A 25374-nucleotide genomic window follows, 5' to 3' on the forward strand; every position below is an offset into this window, starting at 1 on the left:
CAGATGGTTTTATAAAGGCATTACCAGCAAGACCATTTGAAGAGTTCAAGAGTAGTCTTAATTTAGGATGCTTGAGATTAAGGGAGGGTGTTAGAATATGTCATTGTAATCTCAACCTCTTCCCTTATCTCTTGTTCTATTCAAACTCTTGTATCTCTTTCACCTTGTACGCCAAGGCAGGCTTCGGCCAACATCAATATAAACTGAGCGCGGCTCCCCTCGAGGGAGTAGGAACGCTTACGATCTTACAGGATTGTCCTGTTCGTGGAGAAATTGACATATAAAAGTTGTATACTGAATCTACCATTTTTAAGAAGTTGCTCCCCACTTCTTCCTATTCTCTCAACATGAAACCCGTCCACATCATCATCTAGCCATGTCAGCAATTCTTCTGATTTACCTCACCTATGGTGAAGCCACGTCACCGCTAAATGTTGTCGCTGCAGGCTTAGTCTAGTCATAGTGGGAGTAACTTAGCTAGTAACATAGCGGAAAATACACAGGAGCTCTCGGGTGCTCCGCACCCCTACACGAAAAATATCCATAAAAAATTCTCAGAAAATCAAAAAAAATCCAAATTTTCGGGATGTCAAACCTGGTTTCCCAATCTACTTCCGTGTGAAATTTCGCAAAAAAATACCCAAAAACGTATCCGTGGCGAAGGAATTACTACCCGGAAAAAATGTACCCAAACGGTGTTTTGCTATACATAGGAATTTTTTGTCTTCTTTGCTACAAATACGTTTCCTGGTATTTTTTCACCAAATTTCAGACGGAAGTGCATCAGGAACCCATGTTTGATATCCCCAAATCCCAAAAAAAATTCAAATTTCTCGGTATTTTTGTTCCTGGTATTGTACGTATAGGGGTGCGGAGCACCCGAGAGCTCTAAATCCTCGTCCGTAACATAGCGCACTTCGAGAAATTTTTACTTATGTGGCAAGTAATTAATGAGAGGTGGTAACATAATATGTTACTGTAACATAACACTTTTCAAAACAAGATGAGTCTGTGAGCTAATAAATGAAGTCATCTATGATACTACTAGTATGTTACTTTGTATTATGAAGGTAGTAACTTAAACTAATGTCGCATATAACACTAGTCTAAGTTACTCCTCACTATGACCAGCCTTACTGGCCATCCAACACGCCTTTAATTCTGCACAAGGCAATTCCTTTTTTTCTTCTACAACGAAACGAAACGTCTGACTTTTCCACCGTCGCACTGACTCCTGCCTCTTGGTCTGGTCGTTCCTTTCATCTCCCTCTTTACCTAGGGTAGTCTTCCAATTCTTCTCCTCCCCTCTTTATCTGTGCCATACTTCCCATATTGCGCCGCCGCCGGCCAAACCTTCCTGGTCGTGAATAATAAGACCTACGCGCTGCCTCCCTCTGGAAGCCCCAGGAGCGCCGTGTGCTTGGACATGCTGGCCCAAACCAGGCGCCATGGCGTCGAACCTACCTCCCGGGGAACCAGACGTGCCACCGTCAGCGTCCTCCTTCAATCCCACATGCATCAGAGGTGCGAGCTCTCCATCTCCTCAGATTTGAATCGCGTTTTTTTATTTAGCTTGGTAGAAACCCCGATTTCCAGTTGGAGTAGCTGTCACTAGGAAGGGCGAGGGTGCCGCCCCCCAAGGGTAGTTCGATGGCGTGATTGATTCAGACTGATGCCAACCATGTACATGTCTACCGGATCCAAGGTAAGAGCAGAAGGATGAGGTCGTCCCATAGTATATCTGTCCAGATATTTAAGTCTGTATTGTTGACCTGAACGCATATGTGTGTTTTTTAGTGGAAAAGATGCATACTCACTGTAAATGCAGGAGGCTGTTCCCAACTTCCCATCGTATATTTGTACAGATCTTTGTTGTACGGGCCTGATATGTACTGTAAATGCAGCTTAATTACTTTTAGATGTTTTACTGATTGGCATGTGTTTCGTGGTCATGTACAAAGTCTAACATGTATGGATGTGCAGATTGAAAAGTTCATCACAATATTGCACGGGAGGTTCTATCATCCACCATCCAGATTTTTTGTGCGTTGGTTTGCTCAAATTTTCTTTACTTTAAGTTTATATATACGGCGATTTAATTTGTGGTTCAACTTATTTTGCAGTGAGTTTGGTTGGTCTGCTTGGATAGGGGTTTAGGAGGTGCTTTCAGGTAGAGCTAAGACTTTCTAATATGCAATTCAACACCTTTATAGTAGTATTTGTAAGATTTTTTATGATAGAAAATTACGTATTTTTGAAAGATTTGTGATTGAAGTTTTCCTTTCATTTTGGTTACACATTATTTGCAGTTCTCTCCCTCTCTCTCTGTATGTGATTACATATGACTTGATGGTGATTAATCTGAAACATTTGTGAAGCCAGGCTATGTCTACAGGTTTTGCGGTTCTTTGTAGACATGCCCAAGGTTACTTTAGGATTTCTTGGTGGATTCCATTCTAAATCCTATTTGTTGAAATAATATAGAAGCTAATTTCAGTTTGTTTGTTTTTATCTAGATCAGCATGTGTAGTATCAAATTTGCAGTTGGATATAGTGCTTTTATCTTAACTTTTTTAATTCAAGAATAACTTATTTCTCCATGAGTGCATTTTATCATGCTATGTTCCCTTGCTATTTCTCCTACATTGCTTGACTACCTAGCTCTAAAAAGTCAGTATTGACTCAATTTTTCCAGGGTTGGGTTAGTATCCTAATATTTTGAACAGGAGCTCTGTGAATAGTTTTGATATGCTACATTGTAAAGTTTTTGTTCGCGGTCAAGCTTATTTTTTGCTTTTTATTCCAACAGAGTACACAAAACAATTTATTATTTTCAGACTCATTCATTCTTTATGCAGATCTAGATAACTTTGGTACGGAGTGTTCTGCTTATATTAAATTGATTTTCAGAGATGTTTGAAAATTTCCACTAACACGATTCTTTGGTTTCCAGTGGCCAAACATGTTTAATTTTTTAACAAAGAGGATTTGAGGTTTTTTAAAACAGCCAATCCCTGATTTGGTAGTTATCAGCGAAAAAATAAATTCGCTAGTTTTCTGGAAAGTAGTAGAACAAGGTTCTAAACATATGACAAGAGGAAGAATTTGATGATTTGTGTGTCGGTTGGAGGCTCTTTGTTTATATTCCTTCCATTCCTAGTGTTATGGTTTTAGTTCAAATTTGAACCAAGACCACAAGCTTATTTTGGAACAGAGGGAGTAAGTACATCTTCTATGGACACACTTTTGTACTATTTGACACACTTTTGACCGGGCCTTATTTTGTTCCAATCAAATCAAGCCACCGACACGGGAGCACGGATGGGCACACCTCGGGGGAGCAGGCAAGTCTCGTCCAAAGAATAGGGCCTAGCTCCGGTTCCTTCAATGATAACACAAACTTTCAATAATTTTCATACCAAATTAGCTAAATCCTTACAACAGAAACAGAAACATCAAACTGATGGAGTTCTTTGCCTCGTAGTGGCAACTACCAAAGCAGAGATCCGCACCTGCAGCAGGCACTAGAGAAACAAGACAGACACACATAATCAGCCAGTTGATTCTCCAACGCTAGCTCAGTCAGGATCATGCAGGCCATATGGCAACCTCGGAGTAGCCGTCCTCGGTGGCGCACGCCCTGAACATCCCCGTGGTGTTGTAGGGCATGGTGACCTCCCCGGCGGCCGACACGGCCACGAGCCCCACGGAGCCCCGGGGCACGCCGGCCACGACGCGCGCGGCGGCCTCCTCCAGCGAGAGGCCCCGGTGCTCCATCACCGCCACCACGTCGCGCGCCATGGTGTGCCTTATGATGTCCTCGCCCTTGCCCGTGGTGGACACGGCGCAGAGGGCGTTGGCGTAGGTGCCGGCGCCGATGACCGGGGTGTCGCCGATCCTGCCGGCCATCTTGTTCACCAGCCCGCCCGTGGAGGTCGCCGACGCGAGGCCGCCCGAGGCGTCGACGGCCACGCAGCCCACCGTGCCGGTCCGGCTGTTGTCGTCGTCGTTGGGAGCGCAGATTGGGTCGGTGTAGTTGTACTGGGTGTAGTCGATCTGAGAAGCAAGCAGCAGGAAGGTTGCGGGAATCAACAACTGGGTGTAGCCGAATAGAGGATCTATTAAATTTCGCAGGAGTCTAACAAAAAAAGAGTCAATATGCGTATGCAGGCTTCGCCGCTAGCCACTGCCGCACTGACTGCGGAGGTGGGTGTCCTGAAGCAGGACCTCGAGCGGACCGAGCAAGAGCTCGGCTTTGCCAAGCGGCGGCTCGAGGAGAAAGAAGGTAAGAAATACCTTACAGAAAAAGTGCCTACAAAAAGGCGTGATTGCAAAAAAAAAAACAGGATTGTACTGCTTATTGTAGGGGCTACGACTGAGGTGGTGACCCTTAAGCAGGCGCTGTCTGAGGCCGAAAAGAAAACGGCCGCGGAGCGGACCGAGCGAGACAGACTTGGGGCTCAGGTCGGCGAGGTGCAGCAAGAGCTTCAGGCTCTCATGAAAAAACATGAGAGTTTGGAGCTTGAATCCAAGGCGCAAGCAGCCAAGCTCGCGACGGCCCTTGAGACTGCCAATTCTGCCAAGGCCGAAGCCCAGAAGGCTCTCCAAGAGTTGGAGGAGATGAGGAAGATAGCAGCGGGTAAGGCATTCTTTATGCAAAGCAGAAATATAAAAGTAAACTACTTGTTACTTACCCGAATCCGGAGCTCTCCAGGGGCATTCGCAGATCTTCCCCGCAGTGTATCCGACGCCGCCGCATTCTACCGAGCTGAAGAGGGCAGCTCGACGGAGAAGGTGTTCTGGTCTCAGTATTCTGAGGCCGGACACCCTGTGCGCTTGAGCGACCAGCTGAAACAGCTGGTCGAGCTCCACAAGGCAGCCGAACAGGCCATGAAAGGCCTCATAGTTCGGCTATGGGCCGAAGAGGCCCTGCCTGGGAGCTATTTCGGGCTGGTGCGTCGGCTGGTGGAGGCCTATCCGAGGCTCGAGGTCATCAAGCGCTCCGTCTGCATCGAAGGTGCCCGTCGGGCCCTTGCCCGTGCAAAGGTGCACTGGGGTAAGCTTGACGGTGAGAAGCTTGTGAAGGACGGGCCGCCGCCGGGGAAGGAGCATCGCAAGCCCGAGAACTACTACAAGGATGTTCTTGCAGGTGTCCGCCTTGTGGCGGATGAATGTACCAAGGATGTGATTTTTGAATGAACTCGCGCGTGTTTATCCTGTGCGCTGAAAACTTGTTCATATGCGCTAAGCAATGCTTATTGAATTTAAAATATTACTTTCTGTGCAGCCGTTTATCAAAAAATTGAGAGATGGCCAGTCGTCGGCTTCTGCCCCCATGCCACTAGTGCTGGGGTGTTCGGGATAAACCTGAGCGCTCTTTTTCTCATAGTTGGGTCCTTCGAGGGAGGCGCTCAGCACAACGAACCAGGCAATCGGACTATAATGCTTGAACACTCTCACTTAGCCATAGAACTCTATAATTTTAAATTTCGGCGAAGCCCCTAGTTCGGAAGACCGAGTTTGGGGCGCTATCCATGCCTTGGTCGGACAAAGCCAGCTCCTCGCCCGAAGCGGCATAAGTCTTTAGGGACTCGAAAAACCTCTCGAACAGCGACCGGTCTCTCGCCTCATCATGACAGTCAGTTTTAGCTTTCTCCACTTAGGTGCTTAACCCAGCTGAACCGGGCCACAATCGCAGCGGTTCTCCTAGTGCTACCTTAGCCGATATAGCGGAACGTAAGGCACCAAAACATAGGAGCACGGCAAACCCAACTATTGACCCAAATCATGATTCGGAGCCGATGCATATAGTGCTATAAGTTCGGGGTGACGCACTTGTGAAAGTGTACGGACTTCTCACACCATAATGAGGGGTACTGAAGCCCCTGGCGTGTTCGCCATACCATGGTGTACGGGTGCCATCATGTCATTTAATAAACATATATGTGAAAAGAGGATAATGCAAAAAATAGACAAAAAGCTATGCATTGTTTATAGAGGGGCTATTTATCAAAGCCGGACGATACAAATAGTGCGATAAGCAAAAAGATATTGGACTATTTAACTGTCCTGACCAGGGGCAGGCCGCGGAATTGTATTCAAAACGGGTATACTGCTCGTAACAGAGACCACCTGGGAGTTCCATAATGCGGCATGGGTTATCTGCCTCCCTGGATCTTGCATCATTTGTGCGGCAGTCGAATTGCCGAACAGGTCGTCCGAAGTATGGAGTCCTGAAAGTAAGAAAAAATTAACAAAAGAATCCGGCAGCCCCTAGTACGTTTTAAGCCGTATTTTGGGCGTGCCGTTATTGTGCCCCTTCCCCTGTTCCCATGGTATTTCAAGGGCGTAGTTATGTACGCGAGGCACTGGTTTCGCTGTGTCGCGAGAGCTGGGGTTGGGGCCGCATTGCTACGCTTGCTCAGAGCGTGCCAGGCGGTCCTGCTCTGGGTTACTCCGGGCACGCTTGGCAGTGTCTGGCTTTTTAACGGCCGGACTAGAGAATTGCCTAAGAAGGCTACTTTGTACTTCCACTGCGAGAGCCGCCGTGTGCTCCTCCGTACGGAGGGAGCGTTGGGTGTTTCCGTTGACCGTGATTACTCCTCGAGGGCCTGGCATCTTGAGCTTGATATATGCATAGTGCGGCACCGCGTTGAACTTTGCGAATGCGGTTCGTCCGAGCAGGGCGTGATAGCCACTGCGAAACGGGACTATATCGAAGATTAACTCTTCGCTTCGAAAATTGTCCGGGGATCCGAAGACCACGTCAAGTGTTACTGAGCCTGTACAGTTGGCTTCTATACCTGGTATAACGCCTTTAAAGGTCGTTTTTGTGGGCCTAATCCTTGAGGGATCTATGCCCATTTTCCGCACTGTATCCTGGTAAAGCAGGTTCAGGCCACTGCCGCCATCCATGAGGACTCTTGTGAGATGAAATCCGTCGATGATTGGGTCGAGAACCAATGCGGCGAAGCCGCCATGACGGATGCTAGTGGGATGGTCCCTTCGATCAAAAGTGATCGGGCAGGAGGACCATGGGTTGAACTTTGGGGCGACTGGCTCCATCGCGTATACGTCCCGTAGCGCATGCTTCCGCTCCCTCTTGGGAATGTGGGTTGCGTATATCATGTTCACCGTCCGCACTTGTGGGGGAAAGCCCTTCTGTCCATTGTTGTTCGGCGGCCTGGGCTCCTCCTCGTCATTGCTGTGCAGCCCCTTGTCTTTGTTTTCGGCTCTTAACTTGCCTGCCTGCTTGAACACCCAACAATCCCTGTTAGTGTGATTGCTGGCCTTTCGGGGGTGCCATGTATCTGGCACAAGCGGTCGAGTATTCGGTCCAAACTGGACGGGCCCTGAGTATTCTTTTTGAATGGCTTTTTCCGCTGACCGGATTTATAGCCTCTGAATCCGGCATTGACTGCCGTGTCTTTGTTGCTGTCACTGCTGACGCGGCATTTTTGCTTATTCCGACGTGTCCTGCCACTTTTGTCCTTGGTATCCGAATTACCAGGGTTCTTTGATAAGTTGTTACTGCGAGCTAGCCAGCTGTCTTCTCCCGCGCAAAAGCGGGTCATGAGTGTCGTGAGGGCTGCCGTAGATTTCGGCTTTTCCTGTCCCAGGTGCCGGGCAAGCCACTCATCGCGGATGTTATGCTTGAAGGCTGCTAGGGCCTCTGCGTCCGGACAGTCGACTATCTGGTTTTTCTTTGTTAGGAACCGTGTCCAGAATTGCCTGGCTGATTCCTTTGGCTGCAGAATTATGTGGCTTAAGTCGTCGGCATCCGGTGGTCGCACGTAAGTGCCCTGGAAGTTGTCGAGGAATGCGGCTTCCAGGTCCTCCCAAGAACCGATTGAGTCTGCTGGCAAGCTGTTAAGCCAATGCCGGGCCGGTCCTTTAAGTTTGAGCGGGAGGTATTTGATGGCGTGTAGATCATCGCCGCGTGCCATGTGGATGTGAAGGAGATAATCCTCGATCCATACCGCCGGATCTGTTGTGCCAGCGTATGATTCAATGTTTACGGGTTTGAAACCCTCTAGGATTTTATGATCCATTACTTCATCCGTGAAGCATAGCGGGTGTGCGGCGCCTCTGTACTGGGCTATATCACGACGCAGCTCGGAAGAGCTATGTCTATTGTGTTCGGCCCGGCCGGATTTGTTGTATCCGGAGTGAAGATCATCGTCACGTGCCGTAGGGCGCCTGCGCGATCCGTAGATCGATCTTGTTTGTCTTGCCTTATCCTTCAATACGTCTCGCAGGTCTGGCGCATTTTCCCATGCCTTAGTTGAGCAGCGTCGAGACATGGCTTGGGCGGAGGGCCGAGAGGCCTCTCTATCGCGGCCGCGAGGTGGCCGGTCTGTCATGTCGTGTGCTGGTGATGTAGGTGCTTCCTCCTCTGATCGGGGTAGCGGCCTGCGCTTTGGGTAACTCTTGGAGGGGCGTTCGAATTCATACTCTTCGGTCGCAAGGACTTCAGTCCATCTGTCAGCTAGCAAATCTTGGTCGGCTCTAAGCTGTTGCTGCTTTTTCTCGAGGCTGCTTGCCGTGGCTAAATGCCTACGTTTGAAACGTTCTTGTTTGGCGGGGTCTGATGGTACGACGAATACGTCGTCATCGAGGCTTGCCTCGTCTTCGGAGGGAGGCATATAGTTATCATCCTCGACCTCTCGGTCTGCCGCTCTCTCATGAGGGTTGGCTTCTCCATCTTCCTGTGCCAAATCTTGCTGGGGTGGGTGTTCTTCGGTGCTATCCGGGGTAGTATTATCTCCCGTGCTGGAATCACCGTTTTTGCTTTGGCGGGATTTAGAGTGGCGCCGCTGATGCCGGCGCTTTGGCTATTTCTTGGAGGTGTCATCCCCCGCTATTCCATCGCCATCTCCATCTTTTGGAGTATCCACCATATATATGTCATATGACGAGGTGGCCTTCCAGCGCCCTACAGGTGCTGGTTCCTGTTCGTCTCCTACATCGTCGTCCATACCGTCGATGTCTTCGGAGCCGAAGTCAAGCATGTCGGTTAAATCGTCGACAGTGGCTACAAAGTGGGTGGTGGGTGGGCTTTGAACTTCTTCATCGTCCGTATCCCATCCTCGCTGACCGTAATCTGGCCAGGGCTCCCCTGATAAAGAGAGAGACTTGAGAGAATTCAGCATGTCGCCAAAAGGCGAGTGCTGAAAGATGTCCGCGACGGTGAACTCCATTATCGGCGCCCAATCGGATTCGATTGGCAGGGGCGCGGGGGGTTCGGAGTCCGGGGAGGAGTCCGGATCCTCGGAGTCACGGGTCATGCAGAGTGCGGGGCTGGCGCTCGGCTCGATCGCCTTTGAGATCGCAGCCCCCGAGGTGACATCCAACCGCTCATCCTCGATTGGCGCAATAGGCTCCGAGTTAGGGGTCGGAATCGGTGCGTGTGCGGCCTCCAGGACACTGTCCAGAGGCAGAGCTAGATCATGCCCCTCGAGATAGTGCGGCGCGCTTGGCCGTGGCTCGAACCTGTCAAAGATCAAGTCTCTACGGATGTCAGCCGTGTAGTTTAAGATTCCAAACTTGACTTGATGGCCAGGGGCATAGCTTTCGATCTGCTCCAGGTGGCCAAGCGAATTGGCCCGCAGTGCGAAGCCGTCGAAGACGAAGATCTGTCCGGGGAGAAAAGTCTAACCCTGGACCGCATCGTTGTTGATGATCAAAGGAGCCATCGGGCCTGAAGGCGACGACACAGAGGAACTCTCAATGAAAGCACCAATGTCGGTGTCAAAACCGGCGGATCTCGGGTAGGGGGTCCCGAACTGTGCGTCAAGGCCGGATGGTAACAGGAGACAAGGGACACGATGTTTTTACCCAGGTTCGGGCCCTCTCGATGGAGGTAATACCCTACTCCTGCTTGATTAATATTGATGATATGGGTAGTACAAGAGTAGATCTACCACGAGATCAAGGAGGCTAAACCCTAGAAGCTAGCCTATGGTATGATTATTGTATATGGAGTTGATGTCCTACGGACTACAACCCTCCGGTTTATATAGACACCGGATAGGGTTAGGGTTACATAGAGTCGGTTACAATGGTAGGAGATCTTGAATATTCGCATCGCCAAGCTTGCCTTCCACGCCAAGGAAAGTCCCATCCGGACACGGGACGAAGTCTTCAATCTTGTATCTTCATAGTCCTAGAGTCCGGCTGAAGGTATAGTCCGGCTACCCGAACACCCCCTATCCAGGACTCCCTCACTACCACATTCTGTTTGCAAGCTTGATAAAGCACTCTATGGTTTAAAACAAGCACCCAGAGCATGGTACTCCAGATTGAGCCTACAGTTAAAATATCTTGGCTTCATTGCTTCCAAGGCTGATACATCCTTGTTTATTTATGACAAGGCAGGGGTAGTCATTTTTGTGCTTATATATGTTGATGACATCATAGTTGCAAGTTCTTCACAAAATGCTACTAATGCTCTCCTACATGATTTGAGTTCAGAGTTTGCCTTGAAGGACCTAGGTGATTTGCATTTCTTCCTAGGTATTGAAGTCAAGAAAACTCAAGATGGTATTGTGTTGAATCAGGAAAAATACATTGTTGAGCTTCTGTCTCGCATGGGAATGAAGAATTGCAAGCCAGTGCCTACACATTTGTCTTCCTTAGAAAAACTCTCAGCATATGAAGGTGAGTCACTTCAAGAGGAGGAGAGCACAAGGTATAGGAGTATTGTGGGAGCATTACAATATCTAACTCTCACACATCCAGATATCTCATTTGTTGTCAACAAGGTTTGTCAATATCTACATGCACCTACTTCTCCACATTGGTCAGCTGTCAAGAGGATTGTAAGATATGTGAAGCATACTATGGGTGCATGACTTCATTTCAAACGGTCTAATTCCTCTCTTGTGAGTGCATTTCCTGATGCTAACTGGGCATGATGTAGTGATGACAGAAGGTCAACTGGAGGCTTTGCAGTATTCTTTGGGTCTAATCTTATTTCTTGGAGTGCTAGAAAGCAAGCCACTGTGTCACGGTCAAGCACAGAAGCTGAATACAAGTCTTTGGCAAATGCAACTGCTGAAATCATTTGAGTTGAATCACTTCTTAAGGAATTGGGGATAAAGAAAAATCGTATCTCATGTTTATGGTGTGATAACTTAGGAGCAACATACTTGTCTGCAAATCCAGTGTTTCATACAAGGACAAAGCACATAAAAATTGTTTTTCACTTTGTGCGAGAAAGAGTTGCGGCAAAAAAACTTGAGATACGGTTTATCCCCTCCAAGGATCAAGTGGCAGATGGTTTTATAAAGGCATTACCAGCAAGACCATTTGAAGAGTTCAAGAGTAGTCTTAATTTAGGATGCTTGAGATTAAGGGAGGGTGTTAGAATATGTCATTGTAATCTCAACCTCTTCCCTTATCTCTTGTTCTATTCAAACTCTTGTATCTCTTTCACCTTGTACGCCAAGGCAGGCTTCGGCCAACATCAATATAAACTGAGCGCGGCTCCCCTCGAGGGAGTAGGAACGCTTACGATCTTACAGGATTGTCCTGTTCGTGGAGAAATTGACATATAAAAGTTGTATACTGAATCTACCATTTTTAAGAAGTTGCTCCCCACTTCTTCCTATTCTCTCAACATGAAACCCGTCCACATCATCATCTAGCCATGTCAGCAATTCTTCTGATTTACCTCACCTATGGTGAAGCCACGTCACCGCTAAATGTTGTCGCTGCAGGCTTAGTCTAGTCATAGTGGGAGTAACTTAGCTAGTAACATAGCGGAAAATACACAGGAGCTCTCGGGTGCTCCGCACCCCTACACGAAAAATATCCATAAAAAATTCTCAGAAAATCAAAAAAAATCCAAATTTTCGGGATGTCAAACCTGGTTTCCCAATCTACTTCCGTGTGAAATTTCGCAAAAAAATACCCAAAAACGTATCCGTGGCGAAGGAATTACTACCCGGAAAAAATGTACCCAAACGGTGTTTTGCTATACATAGGAATTTTTTGTCTTCTTTGCTACAAATACGTTTCCTGCTATTTTTTCACCAAATTTCAGACGGAAGTGCATCAGGAACCCATGTTTGATATCCCCAAATCCCAAAAAAAATTCAAATTTCTCGGTATTTTTGTTCCTGGTATTGTACGTATAGGGGTGCGGAGCACCCGAGAGCTCTAAATCCTCGTCCGTAACATAGCGCACTTCGAGAAATTTTTACTTATGTGGCAAGTAATTAATGAGAGGTGGTAACATAATATGTTACTGTAACATAACACTTTTCAAAACAAGATGAGTCTGTGAGCTAATAAATGAAGTCATCTATGATACTACTAGTATGTTACTTTGTATTATGAAGGTAGTAACTTAAACTAATGTCGCATATAACACTAGTCTAAGTTACTCCTCACTATGACCAGCCTTACTGGCCATCCAACACGCCTTTAATTCTGCACAAGGCAATTCCTTTTTTTCTTCTACAACGAAACGAAACGTCTGACTTTTCCACCGTCACACTGATTCCTGCCTCTTGGTCTGGTCGTTCCTTTCATTTCCCTCTTTATCTAGGGTAGTCTTCCAATTCTTCTCCTCCCCTCTTTATCTGTGCCATACTTCCCATATTGCGCCGCCGCCGGCCAAACCTTCCTGGTCGTGAATAATAAGACCTACGCGTTGCCTCCCTCTGGAAGCCCCAGGAGCGCCGCGTGCTTGGACATGCTGGCCCAAACCAGGCGCCATGGCGTCGAACCTACCTCCCGGGGAACCAGACGTGCCACCGTCAGCGTCCTCCTTCAATCCCACATGCATCAGAGGTGCGAGCTCTCCATCTCCTCAGATTTGAATCGCGTTTGTTTATTTAGCTTGGTAGAAACCCCGATTTCCAGTTGGAGTAGCTGTCACTAGGAAGGGCGAGGGCGCCGCCCCCCAAGGGTAGTTCGATGGCGTGATTGATTCAGACTGATGCCAACCATGTACATGTCTACCGGATCCAAGGTAAGAGCAGAAGGATGAGGTCGTCCCATAGTATATCTGTCCAGATATTTAAGTCTGTATTGTTGACCTGAACGCATATGTGTGTTTTTTAGTGGAAAAGATGCATACTCACTGTAAATGCAGGAGGCTGTTCCCAACTTCCCATCGTATATTTGTACAGATCTTTGTTGTACGGGCCTGATATGTACTGTAAATGCAGCTTAATTACTTTTAGATGTTTTACTGATTGGCATGTGTTTCGTGGTCATGTACAAAGTCTAACATGTATGGATGTGCAGATTGAAAAGTTCATCACAATATTGCACGGGAGGTTCTATCATCCACCATCCAGATTTTTTGTGCGTTGGTTTGCTCAAATTTTCTTTCCTTTAAGTTTATATATACGGCGATTTAATTTGTGGTTCAACTTATTTTGCAGTGAGTTTGGTTGGTCTGCTTGGATAGGGGTTTAGGAGGTGCTTTCAGGTAGAGCTAAGACTTTCTAATATGCAATTCAACACCTTTATAGTAGTATTTGTAAGATTTTTTATGATAGAAAATTATGTATTTTTGAAAGATTTGTGATTGAAGTTTTCCTTTCATTTTGGTTACACATTATTTGCAGTTCTCTCCCTCTCTCTCTGTATGTGATTACATATGACTTGATGGTGATTAATCTGAAACATTTGTGAAGCCAGGCTATGTCTACAGGTTTTGCGGTTCTTTGTAGACATGCCCAAGGTTACTTTAGGATTTCTTGGTGGATTCCATTCTAAATCCTATTTGTTGAAATAATATAGAAGCTAATTTCAGTTTGTTTGTTTTTTCACCCACCTGATAAGAAGATAGGAACATATAAGCATGTGTAGTATCAAATTTGCAGTTGGATATAGTGCTTTTATCTTAACTTTTTTAATTCTAGAATAACTTATTTCTCCATGAGTGCATTTTATCATGCTATGTTCCCTTGCTATTTCTCCTACATTGCTTGACTACCTAGCTCTAAAAAGTCAGTATTGACTCAATTTTTCCAGGGTTGGGTTAGTATCGTAATATTTTGAACAGGAGCTCTGTGAATAGTTTTGATATGCTACATTGTAAAGTTTTTGTTCGCGGTCAAGCTTATTTTTTGCTTTTGATTCCAACAGAGTACACAAAACAATTTATTATTTTCTGACTCATTCATTCTTTATGCAGATCTAGATAACTTCGGTACGGAGTGTTTTGCTTATATTAAATTGATTTTCAGAGATGTTTGAAAATTTCCACAAACACGATTCTTTGGTTTCCAATGGCCATTTTAAGAAGATGGTCTATTCATGCTTTTAAATTTGTCGATTCAATCCACCAACTAAATAAGTAGGTGGCGTACATGTATGTTGTTCCCAAACCTTCAGCAAAGCCTCGGATATTGTGCCTCGGCCAGCAAGCTTGCTCCAACCAAAAATATGAAGAGGCGGACACGGGAGACATCTAAGGTGAAACTGTGGGTATGGTTTGCTTGTGAGCTGTGTTCTACCGAAAAAGAGTTTCCCTCCGCTTTATATTTCAAAGCAACCAACACCAAGTACAGATAACGTTGTGGCGAGCAGCACAACACACCAAGAAAAAAAGAAGAAAAAACAAATGCCAACCATTGCAGCTTGGCAAAGCGCTGATGACCCACCCGCTACCGCGGCGCCCACCGTAAACAAAACACCACAGACCGAGGCTCCGATCCGCCACGTACCAAGCTGCACCTTCAAGAAAGAATGCGACGCCGATGACGCTGCTGCCCGGAAGAGTCCTCAGGTTTCCCCGGGCACGCGGAGGGAGGTGCGGGGTGGATACCATCGACACCCCTCAGGAAGGAATGGTGACACCCGCAGGTGTCACCGCGTCGGGACAGAAGCCGGCAGGGATTTCTCCCGCATTCCAACCCCAACCGAACAGAACCGACCGCCAAACCGTCATCCAACACCATGCGCCAACGTAGTAGCGCCGCCACCCAAGCCGCCTCACTACGAACACCACCATGAGGCCAAGAGGATCGAAAAGAAGCTCACCATGACAGGAGCAGCACCATCGACGCTGAGCGGGAGGGAACCACCTCCACCGCCGTCGTGCGGGAGGCCCGTGCCTCCGGCACCGTCACGGTAGCCGTCCGGATGCGGCAGCGGGGCATGCCGGGCCACCCCTGGCCTAGCCAGGCCCGAAGCGGGCCTGTTAAGCCCCGTCGGCCGCGATGCAGAAGGCCGGCGTCATCGCCGCCGGCACCCAGCCACGCATCGCATCTCCCCCGCCTCCCAGAAGCCACATCGGAGCCATCCCCGCCGCCGGCCCGCCCATGCCCAGATGGGGCCCGAAGGGCCCAGATCTGGGTCGAGCGGACGACGCCAGATCCCGCTGCCCCGCCGTGAACGGCGGCGCGGCCGCCCAATTGCTCGCCTGCATGCGCCACGGAGCCCCGCCGCCACGCCAGACCGCCGCCGCCTAGATGCACCCCCCGGAGCCGCTCCGCCCGCGCCGGAGAGTGACCAGGAGGGGAAGGGCCAGGAGCCACCAGCAGCCCAGGGCCAAGCCGGCCGCGGGCGCCGGCGACGGCGGCGAGAAGGTAAAAGAGAGGCGGGAGCCTGGAGGGAGGAGGCCCGACGCGCGGACGGGCTTTGCTTCCCCGTGGTGAATCTAGTGATTTCAAGTGTAATTTGCGATGTATAGTTGTATGTGATGTAACCAACCTTTTTTCACCTTTCTAAACAATATCCGCAAGTGGCACTGTTAGTTTCCCTTCTTTTGGCTGACGAGTTTCATTTTCAATGGAAAATAGAATTGAGCAGTTACTCCCTATTCTAAAAACACATTTGTTCTGTTAGAAAATTATTTGTCTAGAAGAGGTGAGCATCACACATAGTTGTCATACGGAAGTTTCCAAGTTTTTCTTACCGAGGTATGATTTATAGCATGTTGGAATATATTTATAGTACATCGTGTTTTCGATGAATGTTCCCTTATTTTGGCATTCCAAGGGGATTACAACTTTTGTAGATCGATCACATCCAAAATCTTTTCATTACTCGCACTTTATGAATTGTGTTATGCTCTAAAGATGTGCTTAACAAGAGACCATAAATTTCTGCAGCAACGCGCGGGGTATATTTTAGTATTTAAATATTATATCACCCTTGTATACATATATAAGGGCCACATGCGGGCAGGGGAGGTTTTTCAGGCCATCCCTCGCGCGACTTTCGACTATGTGCGTGCCCCATGTGATGCACAAACGAGAGGTGTCAAAATCACAAGCAGTATACCCAGCAACGAGGGCTTGTCACGAGGCTACGCTGGACCTCTAGGCTGAGTGACTGTCGGGGATTGGCATCACCGCCATCTCTATGCCTATATCGACTTTCGATGAGACGGATACAACTGGGCGACAAGAAGACAACAATCAACCCTAGATTGCCCAAGTTTTGCTCGGTTATCCCGGCGAGATGTTCGCAGCGGCAAAGGACGGCTCCGTAGCTGCAAGCCAAGGGGAGCCCTGCATAGTTGCGGCAAAGGACGGCTTCGTAGCTGATTAGTTTAGAAAGAAATTACGTAGTATTACGTTGATTGATTGCGTAGGTCGCGGAGACAAGGGGACCAGCAGGGGCCCTGGCCCCCCCTAATAGCAGAGATGTAGCGTTAATTTACTGATGAATAGTGCTAAAATTAGTGATTATTTTCTGTCAAAAGCATGTTTGCCATTGGCTTGGCCCTCCCCAAGCAGGTTTTACATCATTCGGCCCTGTTGATACTATTTTCCTCGCTCCGCCACTGCATAGGTCTAGCATTATTGATTACCATATTAGTAAAAGAAATTACATAGTATTACGTAGTATTACCATAGCCACGTTGATTGATTGCTTTGCTACAACTACGTAAAACTACATAAGAGAGTTACGTAAAGGGACACGCTAAAACTCAGTCGACTGAGTTTTAGCGAAGTCTCAGTCGATGCCTAGTCCGTTGAATTGTTTGACGCTTCAATAACTGGCTCTCTCGTTCAGAATCGGCCTGTTTATGCGCACACGGCCCGCTGTTCATCCTTTCTAATGTCAGCTAGTCCTGCGCAAATGGGTTGGGCCTGAGTTTGTCGGGGTAGGGGCCTTTTCCTTGTCTGGTTGTTCTTTTGTTTGGACTGCAGTTTTTTTTCAACAGGGGAACCGGTTGTCTCTCTTTTTTTAAGAAAATGGGGAACCGGTTCTCGTGTGTCCCTTCCTATTTACTAGTGGTTGGGACGCGCCCGTGGCGCCCCGCTTTAACGGAAGCAAGGCGGTGCCAAGTAGGACGCGTCCCTTCTACTATTCTATTTAAAGTAGTGTGTTTTGTATATATGTAATGTTGCTTAAAAAAACTGACATTTATAATAAAAGAAACCAGCGAAAATGCAACACATCTGGACCTCTATATATTTATTGATGTATCATGCGAAAGAAACTGAAATTCTCTGTCAGGTTAATAGCATCATGAGCATATATCTTGCTGTTTGGCAAAATAAGATATATCAATATAAATTGTGCGCATGTCCGCCCCGGTAGCAGCGAGCCCTTGATGCCTCCCTCCAGCCATGTGGCCAACAACGAGAGGAGCACGCTCGCCTCGTCCGCTATGCGCTACATCACCCGGTGCATGTCGCCGATGAGTCGCCACGTCTTTGCCCGTCTATACATACAAGACAGAAACAAGAAACATCAATCAAACACATGCGGCAGCAGTGTTCTTGGGGATATCAATCGAGTACACTATAATAGAACACGTGAGGCATCGTGCAACGTTTGACGAGATGCAGGCACCGGCCAGATCGAGGCTGTGAAGGCGACTTGCTGCAGCGGCCCCGGCGGTCCACACGCGGCTGGATCCAACGGGAAGGCTGGGGGTGGTCAGAACAGCACCATAGTGCCTGCTGCTCCCGCTCATGGACACCATTAAGTGGTGCCATTTCCCTGGTTGCAGCCACTCCCCGGCGCCGTCAATCTTCGGCAAGAGCTCGTGAGCAGCTCCCTCTTCCCTAGCATGGAGTGGAGATTCGTCCACACTGGAACGTACTCTGGCGTCCACCATCAGGGGCAGCCCAGCTGGTTGAGGCGGTGGCCTAGCGCAGTTGTTGCGGCCGTCGCCGGTGTCACCAGCTGGGAGGCGGTGCTTACTTGGGCTCGGGCGCAAGGCAAGGACGACGGAGTTAGTGGCAATGTCTGATGCTGTCGTCTCATGCAGATCAGCTACGGGCTGCCACTTTGTGAGGATGGTGCGGGGCGTCTGAAGTGTCCCAAATTTTGGATTTTGGTAGTGCCACTGTTCTTCATCCCCATCAGACTTCGTCGGGTGGTAGCGAGCGGCTTCGTCGTGTCACGTCAGCTTGCTCGTGCAGGCATGACCATCGCTCACCACCATAACCGTGTGCATATGCAGCTATTGGGATCGAGGCAAGTGGAGGAGACAACATAAGATGACTTCGATTATTGGATGGTACTTCTCGTGTACCCAGTCTCGAGTTCCGGGGTGAAAACCCTAGGTCTGACCTTGATTGGTTATACCTAACAATGGCGTCATTTTTTGCGTCATTACCTTTGGTGGTTGGACCGGTGACGGCGGCGTTTGCGCGTCGTCTCCGGGCAACACGGGCGGCAGCATCTCCTCCGCCCTCCGCCGGCAGGCTCTAAGTCTGCCCCCCTCGCCGTCGCCGGAGGACGTCGCTGGCCAAAGTCCATGCGGCTGATGGCGACGGCGAGGACTCTTTCTATGTGCAGCGGCGGCGGTGTAGTGGGATGTGGTTGTGGCAGATATGCTGCGCGGTTGGCCGGCACCGCACGCGGTGTGAGCTGCAGGGCGGCCTGTGATCTTGTCGGGGTCGTCCCTGTGGATCAAGTGGTCGACCAGCGGCTACAAGTCCGCAGCTTCGTGGTATCTCCTCTGGCGGCCGACGTACCAGGAGTCCAGGACTCCAGATCGTGGCTGAACAAGGCATCTTGTTCGCATGTGTCAACCACGTAATAAGGTATACAAGATGCATGCTTACATGGATGCATGGTGGCTCATCAAGCATCTCTTGGATCTTCGTGCATGGAGCCGTCTGATGGCCCTTGTGGGCTCTAGGCGGCGTGCTTGATTCTGAAGTGCGGTGACTCCTCGCTACCGCCATGGCTCGTGTACGGATGCGCTGACATCTACGACGACATCTTACATGGGCATGATAAGAGAGCGTCGCGATCCCATGAAGGTTCGCGGCCGGCAACCATGGATCTGGTGGTGACCACACGCGGCGCTATGATCCACAGCTTGGTGGTGGTGATTCAGATTCGGTCGACCGAGTGAGGGTGATTGCACACTGTGCTACAGCGACCTCCTACGGCTCCACGGAGGCGGTGGTCATTGCAAGATCTTTGGTTCATCTCAAGATCAAGTGGCTGACTTCGGCAGTGGGATGCAAATTATGGGCGAGCACTTGACGCAGAGAAATGGTTGTGCAGTGGCGGCGGTCACATCGCATGTAACTGTTGGGATCGTGAAAAAAGTCGCGGCGACAACACTTGCATGACTTCGATGGTGGTGCTATTTGAGCACCCGGTCGTGAGGTCCGGGGTGAAAGCCTAGGCCTGGCCCTGGCAATGGCGATGTTTTTCATGTCGTTACCTTGTTGAAGACATTGCACGGATAAGCTCCGACTGATTCTTCAGGATGAAAACCTAGATTCTGGCCTTGGTGGTTAGATCCGGTGACGGCGACGGCGACGCTTGAGTGCCGCTCCCTTCTTCAAGGCGTTGCTGTTGAAGAACCTTGTCGTCTGTGTGATGTCATTAGATAATTGGTACGGATATGGTGTTCACTGTAGTTTGCCGATCGTGGCTCTGATCACTTTGGGTTTTTTTCTTTTTTCCTCGGCTACGCATAGCTTTGGTCTTATATGACTTTGATATTTGTCGCCGTGTTTTTGTGTGTGTGTGTGTTTGTGTTGGCTGTGTGCATCCTAACTATGCAGAGGCCGGGTGTGTGCTCTTTGAGTTTGTATTCTTTTGATGCTCCTTTTTAAGCTAATAAAATCCACCCTTTGTCGAGAAAAATAATAGAACACGTACATTTGGATGAGCTCCGCGAGCTGCAGGCTCATCATGGACGACGACGACCCTCTGGAACAGGGCGTTGACGGAGGCGAGGGAGATGTTGAGCTTGATCCGGTGGTCACTGATGGCAGCTTTGGTCCTCTTGATGGCGAACGACTCCGCACCATCGGCGCCCTGGCTCCTCAGGCGTGCACACTTCTTCTCGTACGACAGCCGGACACGCTTCTGCCTGCAGATGCATTCCATTTCATATTTTTGGCTTGAATGGTTCTAAACTTCTAGTGATTATACAAATTCTTGGAGAAGCGAGTAGTACCCTGACTTTTAGGCTCTCCTTGTGGCTCTGGAAGAGCAGGAATGGCTCCGACAAAGCTTCACAGACGCCAACTTGCACGTCGCCTTGGTTCCTCTCGGAGCAGCTGGTTGGACTGTATGTACAGGATAGCAATAATTAATGCTGCAGTCTACCTTGTACTTATATTCCATGAATCTGTTTTCTCAAATCAGTTATCAAAAGAATTAATCCTTAATTTTAGGTCACCTCATTTTGTTTCAGACCTTCCATACGAAAGAGACAACAATTAGGAACAAAAGGAAATACTTGTAAAAATAGAAAACCTGCTTCATGTTCTTCTTTGCTGCAAGAACTTTCTTCAGCAAACATCAATCCATCAAGGGTTCCATTTCCAATTCAAGTTTTTTGCTTCTGAAAACAATTGTCATTCCTACGTAAACCTGAGAAAACACAACTGACCTCAGGAGAAGTGGAGTTCCAAACATCTAGGTCATACAGTAGAGGAAATCCGGCGAAAGCTAACAGAGCTAGCAACTAATCTGTCGAGATGGAATAGGGACACTTTCGGAAGTGTACGCAAAGAGATTTGTGCCCTAAAAACAGAGCTGGATCGCCTACGGGGTGACGCTGGGAGGACGGGGCCTTCACATGTGGAGAGAAAGATCAATGATAAACTCGTGGAATTGTATCATCGAGAGGAACTGATGTGGCGACAGAGATCTCGGATTGAGTGGCTTGCTGCAGGCGATAAGAATACTCGGTTTTTTCATCTTAGGGCGAGCATAAGGCGAAAGAAAAACATGGTGAAAGCGCTAGCAAACTCTTTGGGAGTGCTCATCGAGAACCCAGAGGAGCTAAGGGAGATGGTCAATGATTTCTATCAAACACTATACACATTGGAAGGAGTGTCTGGGCTAGACGACGTGATGGCGCATGTCCCAGTTAAGGTGACAGCAAGCATGAACGATATTTTATGTGCTCCCTATACGAATGAAGAGGTGAAGGTGGCCCTCTTCCAAATGTTTCCCACAAAGGCGCCAGGACCAGACGGCTTCCCGGCTCATTTTTACCAAAGACACTGGTCTTTATGCGGGGAGGAGATCACACAAGCCGTCCTCAGGATTGTCAGGGGGAAGAGAGCGCGGAGAGCATCAATGATACTGTCTTGGTGTTAATACCAAAGGTAATGAATGCAACCCTTCTCTCTCAATTCCGACCAATAAGCTTGTGCAACGTCCTATACAAGATTGCTTCAAAGGTTGTGGCGAACAGATTAAAACAAATACTTCCTGACATCATCTCTAAGGAACAGTCAGCTTTTGTCCCAGGCAGGCTAATAACAGACAACGTCATTTGTGCCTATGAGTGCCTGCATTTTATGAGGAGGTCCAGGGCTAAAGCCAACAGCACATGCGCCCTAAAGCTTGACATGATGAAAGCATATGATCGCCTGGAGTGGCCATATCTGAGGGCTATAATGTCCAAGCTGGGGTTTGCACAACCTTGGGTTGACATAGTGATGAACATGGTATCTTCAATGTCATTTTCAGTTCTTTTCAACGGAGAAAAACTAGAGTAGTTCAAGCCATCGAGAGGTATTCGACAGGGAGATCTGATTTCCCCTTACTTGTTTCTGATTGCAGCGGAGGGCCTTTCGTGCCTTTTAAAATCCAGTTCTCAGTCATCGGTACTAGAAGGAATCAAGGTGGCACCATCAGCCCCGGCTGTGAACCACCTCTTGTTTGCAGATGACAGCCTGCTGTTTTTCAAAGCGAGTGTTGAGGGGGCAAATGCGGTGTCAAACCTATTGGATGCTTATTGTGGGGCATCTGGCCAAAGAGTAAATAATGATAAGTCGACTATTTTCTTCAGTAAGGGGTGCCCTCAGACCACTCGAGACAGTGTGAAAAATGCCATTCAAGTCCATAGAGAATCATTAAGTGATAAATACTTGGGTATGCCAACAGATGTTGGCCACTCAAAAAACGGCGCATTCAAGTACCTGCGAGACCGAGTGTGGGAGAAGGTCAAGGGTTGGATGGAGAAGCTACTATCCTCAGCAGGAAAGGAGGTTCTAATCAAATCTGTTGCTCAGGCTATCCCAGTTTACTCTATGGCGTGCTTCAGGTTACCGAGAGGTTTATGTGACAGTGTTACGTCCATCATAAGGCAGTTCTGGTGGGGCAGCAAGCAAGGTAAACGAAAACCAGCGTGGGTATCGTGGGAGATCATGGCGAGGCCGAAATATATGGGAGGTTTGGGCTTCCGCGACCTTGAGATATTTAACCTTGCGTTACTGGCCAGGCAAGCATGGAGATTGCTAGACAATCCAAACACCCTAAGCTCTTTAATCCTCAAGGCCGCATACTTCCCGGAGACAGGCCTATTGGAGGCCGAGCTGGGATCGCACCCCTCACAAATCTGGCGGGCCATACTGGACGGAAGGGATATAATGAAGCAAGGTGTCATTATAAGAATTGGGACAGGAGAGCACACGCTCATATGGGAACACAACTGGATCTCGAGGCAAGAGGTCCCACGGCCAATCACTTCCTTAGTTCCCAACCCGCCCATCAGAGTTCATGAACTAATAGATGCGACGACGTCCACTTGGAAAGAGGAGACAATTCGGTCCATATTCATCCCTATAGATGCTGAGGCAATATTGAGGATACCCTTGTGCACAAGGAGAGTGGAAGATCTCTGGGCTTGGAGCAGAGAAAAGAGAGGTAATTTTACTGTCAGGTCAGCATACCGCATGATACAAAACACTAAGCTCAACCGTGAGAATTGGCTGTATGGCGCCGAGGGCACTTCTGGCAACGATGAAGGAAGCAACTGGTCGTCTCTCTGGAAGACAGAAGTACCGAACAAGATCCGTGTGTTCCTGTGGCGTTTGGCGAGAGAGTCTATTCCCACATATGATATCCTCCACCACCGCCATATGGCAACTTCGCCAGCATGCCAGCTGTGCGGGGCGGCAGATTCCTGGAGGCACGCCTTACTCGAGTGCGCATTGTCGAGAAGTGTCTGGTCCTTGGCATCGGAACACCTGGTCGAGCAAATGAGCACATGTGATGATGCCTGCGCCAAAACATGGTTGTTTACTTTGAATAGCACATTATCGCATGCAGACTTCACCAGACTCGGGGTCACGTTATGGGCAATCTGGAGTTCCAGGAGGAAATTGATCCACGAGGGGATACATCAAACGCCATATGCAACGAATGGTTTCATCGCTGCCTTTATCAGTGACCTTCAGGTTGTGGCGAAACCGCAGGGTCAGCCCAGGGTGGTTCAGCCTAGTCGGGCAAGGTGGATACCGCCACAAGAAGGGAATTGCAAGATCAATGTGGATGTTGCGCTTATGAGGACCAGGCCGGTTGGTGCGGTTGCTGCAGTTTGCCAGGACAGGCAGGGATTTTCTTGGGAGCGTCCACAATCACTTTCCACGGCTTAGATGACCCTGCGATGCTGGAGGCGTTGGCAATACGGGAATCACTAGCCTTGGCGGACGATCTTTACGAGCGCAGAATTTCAGTAGCCTCAGACTGCAAGGTAGTTGTTGACGACATCAGGCAAGGGAGTGCAGCGTCATACGGTGCTATCATTAAAGAGATTGTAGATCGATCAAAGTTTTTTATTTCCTGTCTTTTTAGCCATGAGTTTAGGAGCTCGAATGTCGAGGCTTACAATCTAGCGAAGCATGCTCTCTCACTTGGGGTAGGCCGCCGTGTGTGGTTGGGCAACTCAGGTGATCTATCATTTGTCCCTGTAAACATTGTGACGACTTAAATAAAAGCTTCGTGAGATTGTCTAAAAAAAAGTAAGAAGTTTCATAGGTGTAGCATTTTTGCAGTACAAAACATAGAAATCGAGCGAGCGAGATGTTTTGATCACTCTTGCTGCTTTACGAGGTCGACCAAGTGACGTCCACCCTGACCTTGCCGTCGGCGCCGGCGATCTCCGCGGTGTCGGTCCCGGCGAGGCGCGGAGCGAAGACCACGGAGCCGCGCGCGATTTCCTGGTCGGGGTTCTGCCACGACGCGCTGGCGTCCAGCAGCTCGGCGGAGACTTGAAGCTCCGAGTCCGAGCACAGCGGCGCGGAGACGAGCGCCGCCGTCCGCAGCGGTACGGCCGCGTCTCTGGGCACGCGGGCCAGCTCGCCTTTCGCCCTGTGGAACAGGCTGCGCTCCTCCACCCAGCGGTCGTCCGAAGCCGCTCTGGTTTTCGCGGTCACGGAGCCGTAGACGTGGACGACGGGAGCCGAGCCGCCGTCGCAGTCGTCGACGTCATGTTCACGCGTCGTGTCCACCACCACGACCTCCACGGCGGTCACCACGGCGCCACACGGGCGCGCGTTACAGGCTGAGGGTGGAGTCGTCGTTCTCCTCCGCGTACTGACTAGCGCCCATGAGGTCGACGTCGGCAATGGCCAAGCGGTCGGCGCCTCAGATGGCCGGAGGTGCTGGGTTGCAGGCGAGGTCAGCCATGCTGCCCCCAGGCGGGCGCACCGTCTGAACGCGGTAGTCCAGCGGCAAGCCCAAGCCATCGTACGTCGGGTTGCCTTGCCGGCCGGGGTCTTCAACTTGGCCGTGGACGATGCAGCCTAGCTAGGATGAGAAGAGACAAAGTCGATGCATCCACTGATAGGTAGACACACAGAAAAATCTAGTGCGTGTATGTAGAGCACAAACTGACAGGGAAAACTTACTCTAGAGCTTCGTATGTGAGCTGCGGGCGACCGGCGACAGAATCGGCCCGGTCGAGATGCCCTCCTCCCTCCCTATACATACAGGTCTGCACCGTCCCGTCACTCTCAAGCTTTCGTCTCTTTTATCTTGAATAAATAGTAAAGAAAATGCAGTGTGGAGTGTGGACGAGGATGACTCCGGCCGCTGAACTCTGTGGCTGTGGCTACATGGAAAAGCATTTCTGTTTTGTGGTGGAAGAAGACAGAGGTGCTTTAAGATCTGAGCTGACATGTGGCGTCTTCTATGATGTGTCTAACTTATGAGAGAAATACATCAGGTCTTCTGGGT

At 49.0% G+C, this 25374-nt stretch overlaps 2 protein-coding genes, 1 long non-coding RNA gene and 1 pseudogene across 4 annotated transcripts; all 4 read right to left on the reverse strand.

The window, feature by feature from the left end:
• Positions 1-1450, reverse strand: part of LOC119271860 — a 35986-nt pseudogene extending 34536 nt beyond the window's left edge.
• Positions 1451-3391: 1941 nt separating this feature from the next.
• Positions 3392-14791, reverse strand: LOC119271862 (isoaspartyl peptidase/L-asparaginase-like). The gene is made up of 2 exons (XM_037553519.1): positions 14665-14791; positions 3392-4118 (listed from the first exon to the last, which is right to left on the reverse strand). The coding sequence occupies exons 1-2, from the start codon at positions 14789-14791 to the stop codon at positions 3589-3591; spliced, it is 657 nt and encodes a 218-aa protein (XP_037409416.1). The 3' UTR covers positions 3392-3588.
• Positions 14792-17398: 2607 nt separating this feature from the next.
• LOC119271132 lies at positions 17399-20795 on the reverse strand. Its single transcript, XR_005134429.1, has 4 exons — positions 20656-20795; positions 20354-20465; positions 20053-20266; positions 17399-17641 (listed from the first exon to the last, which is right to left on the reverse strand). It is a non-coding gene; the product is annotated as an uncharacterized LOC119271132 (long non-coding RNA).
• Positions 20796-23954: 3159 nt separating this feature from the next.
• On the reverse strand, positions 23955-25135 carry LOC119271133. Of its 2 annotated transcripts, none has more exons than XM_037553067.1 (2): positions 25047-25135; positions 23955-24941 (listed from the first exon to the last, which is right to left on the reverse strand). In XM_037553067.1, exon 2 carries the CDS (start codon positions 24882-24884, stop codon positions 24243-24245), a length of 642 nt encoding a protein of 213 aa, XP_037408964.1. In that variant the 5' UTR covers positions 24885-24941; positions 25047-25135; the 3' UTR covers positions 23955-24242. The 2 variants fall into 2 exon arrangements, with proteins under 2 accessions (XP_037408964.1, XP_037408963.1); XM_037553066.1 differs by having other exon boundaries at positions 23955-24945.
• Positions 25136-25374: the final 239 nt, after the last annotated feature.

The sequence above is a fragment of the Triticum dicoccoides genome, chromosome 3A, assembly GCF_002162155.2.
Source record: "Triticum dicoccoides isolate Atlit2015 ecotype Zavitan chromosome 3A, WEW_v2.0, whole genome shotgun sequence".
Classification (NCBI taxonomy): Eukaryota; Viridiplantae; Streptophyta; class Magnoliopsida; order Poales; family Poaceae; genus Triticum; species Triticum dicoccoides.